Here is a 6690-nt window from a genome sequence, read left to right as displayed (position 1 = left end):
ATTTTAACATACGTTATTTTATATCAAAAATTCAATCATTAACACAACTCCTCGTGGAACGATATCTTTTTCTATACTACTTGAACGACTCATGCACTTGCGGTTGGGCCACATCAGCAAGCAATAATAATGATATAAAAAGAATTATTATTTTAATAAAAAAAATGATAAATTAGTATATTAATTATCTTTAAAATTGTGATAGAATAATATAATAAAATGAGATAATAAACTATTAGTATAAGACGTGCTGATACTCTTCTTAAAGCTAATCTAATAAAAGCTATTATCCTACAGAATTTAACGAATTCTCCTTAATATTATAATAAATCAATATCGATGCAGATAAAATTTTAAGTTGAAACAATTAAAAAAAAAAAAAAAAACTATTTAAAAGCACTTATATGAAAGAAGAAAGTTTATTGGTAAACAAATGAGAGGAAAAGTAGACTTTTTAAGGGCAAAATGGTGCAATCATTCAATTCAAAATTCAATTTCATCTTAAATTATTTTACTTAAGAAAACGTTACTCATTTAAACATTATCATGGGCATTCATGGAATTTACTGCCAATGTCGCTTCCCCTATGAAATGAATGGCCACATTTTACATTAATTGTAATTTATTATTATTATTATTATTATTATTATTTAGTAAGTTAAGTTGTCTTTAGAATGCGCCATTTATCAGTTCTTTGAAAATACTTACATGCTTTATTTTAAACGTGTCAGTTTTAAAAAATATCGACATATAAAAATACTTAATATAGATTTAAAATATCATATTATTTATAACATCATAATATATTGAAGAAATATAGTATATTTAAATGTTCTTTATTTAGAAATATTAATATTATTCTATAAAATAATATTAATAATAAGAAAAACATAAAAATAGTGTAAAAGAAGAAATAAAAACAAAATTATATGCATGTACTAACAAAATTATAGGTATATGGAATAAATATATGTTAATATATTATAAGTTTCCTAACAATAAGGCTATTTATTATTGCATATTAATAATTTGTAATTTATATATACAAAATTAAGAAATTAATAACTTAATTATAATTTAAAGTAATTAAATAATTAATTAATAAAAAATAGAGACAATTTAATTTAATTAAATTAATTAATTTAAAAATAGGGAATTTCCCATCCTGTTGCATGTGACAAATAAAAATTTTAATATATGAAATAATTTTAATTTATATATTTTTAATTTTAATATATAAAATAAAATAATATTTTAAATTTATTATTAATTATTTCATATTTTATAAATTAAATAAAAATAAAATTAAATATTTAACAAAAAATATAATAATTATTATAATTATAAAATATAATAATCATTATATGTTAGTGACACGTGGCAAAATTAAGAGGAAAAATATTCACATGGCAAGTTTTTTTATTAAAATGTCAGTAACAACACAATAAAGATATCTATCTGTTATATATATATATATATATATATATATATATATATATATATATATATATAAAATACAATAATAATAATAATAATAGATTAGTCTTTTGGTGTGCAAATTATTTATTATTTTATTTTAATAATATATTTTAATATTTATTTTCTAATTATATTATAAAATTTTATTCATAATAAAATTTTTAATTAATTATATTAAATACAATTTAAATTTATATTAAAATTTTAAATAATTACATGCTTATTAACATTAAATTAAATTTTTATTTTTTAAATGATTATTAATTATTTTTCTTTAAATATTCTTTTATAAGATTGTAACAATATAATATTTTTACAATGTAATTACAATTAAAAAATTCTGTGTATAATTAAAAAAATATACATGATAGCAAATATAATAATAAGCACACTTAAAGATATTCTCTTAAATATCATGCTAATATTTAAAAATAATCATAAAAAATTAAAATATAATAATCATTTCCTAATTTGTGATCATTTTTTTTTTCTTTTACTTTTTTTGAGATTTTTTTTTTCTTATTGAAATTTAGATAAGTGAAAAAGATAGAGATTTTAATAATCCTATGCCAGGTATGAAGAAAAGTGAATAATAAATTTGATTTCAAGTCTTAATAAATAAATTTTTTAATAGTAATATATATATATTATAGATTATTTTTATTATTAGTTAAAATTTAATATTTTTGTATGCCACGTGGTGTTTTTTTTTTTTAAGTATTCTCATGACACAATTTTATAAATCATTTCTTAAGTTTTAGCTTTCATATATACATATAGATTTCCAAACACTGTAGAAAAGTGTTGTTTATAAAAAAAATAAAATTTTAATTATTCTTTACATTAAAAATTTTAGTTTCATGCATTGCGAGATAAATATTATGTGCTTCATGAACATTGAATAATTTCTCACACCCACAAATCACAAAAAAAAAAAAAAATTACATCTTAAATCCATGATTTTGTATAAGACAAACTAATAAGAAAATAAATACTTATATATAAGTGGACTTCACAAAATTAAAATTACAAATAATATTTTTTAAAAAATTATACAAACTGAAATTACATATGTATTTATCTCTTATTATATATTTTGCTATTCTAATAGCAAGTGGAAGGAAAAGTGGATGTGTCTGTGTAACAAAAACATCTATAAAATAAAATTAGGAAAATTTTTTACTAGATTCAGTTTACTATGAATTTAAGATAAATATAAAAAATTTATGTATTTAATAACTAAATTTTATTATATATCTAATATTTTTAATATATAATAGACCAGATTTAGATAAGAAAAAAATCATAAAATCATCTCACATAGCCTATAAATGGTAATATCTAATTAGTTTCTGCCCCTGTGCTCTCCTTTGTAAAGATAACAAGTTCTGTTATTACGTGGATGTGAGGAAAACATCGTCCCACTGTAGGAGTTAGGTTAAATAAAAGAGAAAGGTAATGAAAGATAATTAAGGCCTAATATTGTGCTAGATTAATAAAATAAATATAAAAAGAATTAATCATGTGTTGTACGATCAATAAGGTATATATCACAGATTCAATAAGGTATATATCACAGATTACTTATTGACTTGTATTACAAAGCAAAACATAATCAGTTGTTGCTAGTACAAAATCACTACTAAAATCTTCTATGCCTTGGTTGGAAGAGTAGGGATGCTCTGTTCATTCCTGAAGAAATTGTCTGGATCAACTGCTGTCTTCACTTTTACCAATCTATCAAAGTTGCCATTAAAGTATTTCTTTCCATAGACACTACCCTCCTCATAGCTGTTTTTACCAGCTTTCATCACACCAATATCAAGATCCCTGTAGGGAAAAAATGCACCCCTTGGATTTTTGGACACAAATGGAGTCATATATCTGTACAGCTTCCTTGGCTGAGACAAGTACTCGTTCTCTGCTGTGCTTCCTGCTTCATCCCAAGTCACTGAATATTGGATCTTGAACAAGTTCCCTGCTCGATGTGGAAAGGGAGTTTTAGTTGCAGGAATTTCACTCATTCTTCCACCGTATGGATTGAAAACTAATCCTGTTTTTCCCAATTCAATCATCAACTGCCAAATCCCATTCAACTTGTCTTTAGGTATTGGAGTCTGGACATAATCTGATTTTCTCTTCAGGAATTTGGCAGAGTCAATATCTCTATCAAGCAGAACCTCAGGCGATGTTCCAATATCATAATTTGCCCACCAGATGACAGATTGAATCCAACTCGTCTCATTGCAATTATCTTTCTTCAACTCCATTTCAGGGAATTCCTTGGCCAATAAGGACACAAGAGTATCAGCGTTTCCCAAATACAAAGCCACAATCGATGCTCTAATGGTTTTCTGAGTTTTGTTTGTCTTGGAGGTCGAAGGCTGCAATAGCATCCTCATGAAGAGACCATTATCTGTTTTCGGAGCAACAAGTTGCCACTTGAAAACAAAATCAGTAGCATTTTCTTCAAGAGTTCTTTCAACTCTGAAAACAGTAACAGTCTCGGGAACAGAAACAAGCCTGATTTTGTAAGAGATTATGACACCAAAACTTCCACCCCCACCTCCTCGAATTGCCCAAAAAAGACCCTCACCCATTGTTTTTCTATCCAAAAGCTTGCCATTAGCATCAACCATTTGAACATCAAGGACGTTATCCACTGCCAAACCATACTTCCTCAACATGTTGCCATATCCACCCCCACTAAAATGCCCACCAACGCCAATTGTAAAACAAACCCCAGCAGGGAAACCATGAACTTTGCTCTTCTTCCTGATTTTATAATAAAGTTCACCAAGAGTAGCACCACTCTGAACCCAAGCAGTTTCATTTTTAACATCTACTTCCATGGATCGAAGATTAAACATATCAAGAACGAAAAAGGGAACGTTAGAAATGTAAGAAATCCCTTCATAGTCATGGCCACCGCTGCGGATTTTGAGTTGGTAATCAACCTTTTTGGTGCAGATAACAGCAGCCTGGACATGGGAAATCTGTTTAGGGGTTATAATGATTAGTGGTTTAGGGGTTGTGGAGGTATTCAGTCGAGCATTTCGAATGTAGGCTCGAAGAACTGAAGTGTACGATAAATTGGTTTGGGAATAGACTATGTCTGAGATTTGGTCTTGTGGGTTTGTTTTGCTTTTCAGGCATTGGAGGAAAGATTCATAGACTGAATCATCTCTTGCAGCCAATGTCAAAGAAGAGAAACCAGAAAGGTTAAACACAAGAACAAGAAGAATGGCCAAAAGCGTTGTTGCTTTGGCCATTGGAGAATGATTTTGTGCTGTGCTGTCTATTGAGTTATGTGATTGTGATGAGAATATAAAATAGGATTCATGTCCGTACTAATTTTAGGCAAATAATTTAGGATATAATTAAATGCTTCATAAAATTAGAAAACTTTTTTTTAACAATACAACATATAATGGGTTAATTGAGAACTATCCGTTAATAATGATTTGAGCTAAACTGGCCATTTTATCATCGATATTGTAATGAATAACTTGCCCAACTTATTTTATTTGTTAAATAGTTGATATTAGGGGTGAGCATATTTCAGTCTAGATTGAAAAATCAAACCGAACTGAAATTATATATATATATCAAGGAAACCCCAATATTTTTGAGTTCTGATTTCTAAGTTTTTTTATATTTTTGTTATTGAGATTTAATGTTAAAAATATGAAATATTATAAAATTCAGTTTGATCGGTTTAAAATTGAACCAAATCGATATTTATCGGTTTGGTTCGGTTAAGTTCCCTCTTAGTGATCGGTTTGGTCCAATTTTCAAAATTCTTAATTTTCGATTTTTAATTTTATTGGTTCAATTCGGTTCGGAGCCTAACCGACCGTTTGCACACCCTTAGTTGATATGATATTAAGATTGAATTTTGTACACAATTTGATTTTTTTTTTATTTTGAAAATATAAAAGGTGAAAAATATTTTGAATTTGAGTCTCTCTATTTATCTATTCTGATATTAAATAGAGATTATATATCTCAAAATTATTATATTAAATTAGAACACTTCAATTGAACTAGGAAAAAAATAATTTCACGAATATATCATTCATAAATTTAAAATATTTAATAATGTGTGGATTAAAATAACTCATGAATATATAAAATATCATTTTTTTAATTATTTTAAATTTTTATGTTTTGAACAAATTTAGAATTTTAATTATTAGGGGAGAAAATTCAAAGGAATTTTGTTTTTTTTTTCAAAAATTAAATTTTAAAAAATTGAATTTTAAGTGAGGGAATATTCAAATGGAAAACTTTTCTTAGAAATAAGAAAAGGAAAGGCAACTAAGGACTTCCTTTTGCTAAAGTCAGGGCCAATGGTCTTCACTGTATACTTTTCTAATTACAAAAATAAAAAAAATATATTGAATGTGAAATCATATTATCTTAAATTCTTAATATTGCATGTGAAATCATAAGCTTTTCTATGCAAATTAAATTTTGACTTTAACAGATGATAGGAAATTGCTTGAACATCTTTCGATATTAGCTAAATGACCGCACGAGAATTTATTAATTTTTAATTTTTAGTATTTAAATTATTAATATATTTATATTATTTAATTAATATGAAATTAATTATTAAAGTATGTATTTAATATTTAATTAATATGAAAGAAATCATAATAATTAAATTTATTATTAAGAAAGAAAGGTATTCAAATCACCCACTCAGTCATTCTTTACAGAAAGTGACATATCACATTATTATGAAAAAATTATACTCAATAATAATAATAACAAGAAAATGCATGTCTACTATATATATATATATATATATATATATATATATATAAAAGTTGTGATGGGTAAGAATTGCGACCTATAATGACCAAGCAAAATAAATAAATAAATTGGAATAATTATGTTGCTACAATTTGTGAAATAATTGACTATAATAATGTCTATTGACAACCCATTTAATCATTAAATAGTTACCTTTTTGAACCTTTTAAAAAAATGGAAATGAGGGTATGCTAGTGTAAGATTCAAAATTGATGGGATTTCAATATAATTATGATTAGTACACATGATTAGGGATAGAAAATTTTTTCCATTAATGAATACGATAAAATGGATAATTTGATTTGTGTATCCAAGATGGTAATTAATTTTAATTTCCTGCCACCATTCATTCAACTTTTTGTGCTTTAGTTGTCAAATATGTCTGCCAAA

General features: G+C 25.4%; 1 protein-coding gene across 1 annotated transcript; it reads right to left on the bottom strand.

Annotated features, from left to right (window-relative positions):
• Positions 1 to 2980: 2980 nt before the first annotated feature.
• On the bottom strand, positions 2981 to 4804 carry LOC110643173 (berberine bridge enzyme-like 21). Its single transcript, XM_021795439.2, has one exon. It carries the CDS (start codon positions 4749 to 4751, stop codon positions 3132 to 3134), a length of 1620 nt encoding a protein of 539 aa, XP_021651131.2. The 5' UTR covers positions 4752 to 4804; the 3' UTR covers positions 2981 to 3131.
• Between the last annotated feature and the right edge of the window lie 1886 nt (positions 4805 to 6690).

This window comes from Hevea brasiliensis, chromosome 13 (assembly GCF_030052815.1).
Source record: "Hevea brasiliensis isolate MT/VB/25A 57/8 chromosome 13, ASM3005281v1, whole genome shotgun sequence".
NCBI classification, from domain to species: domain Eukaryota; kingdom Viridiplantae; phylum Streptophyta; class Magnoliopsida; order Malpighiales; family Euphorbiaceae; genus Hevea; species Hevea brasiliensis.
This window is presented reverse-complemented; position numbering and strand designations above follow the sequence as displayed.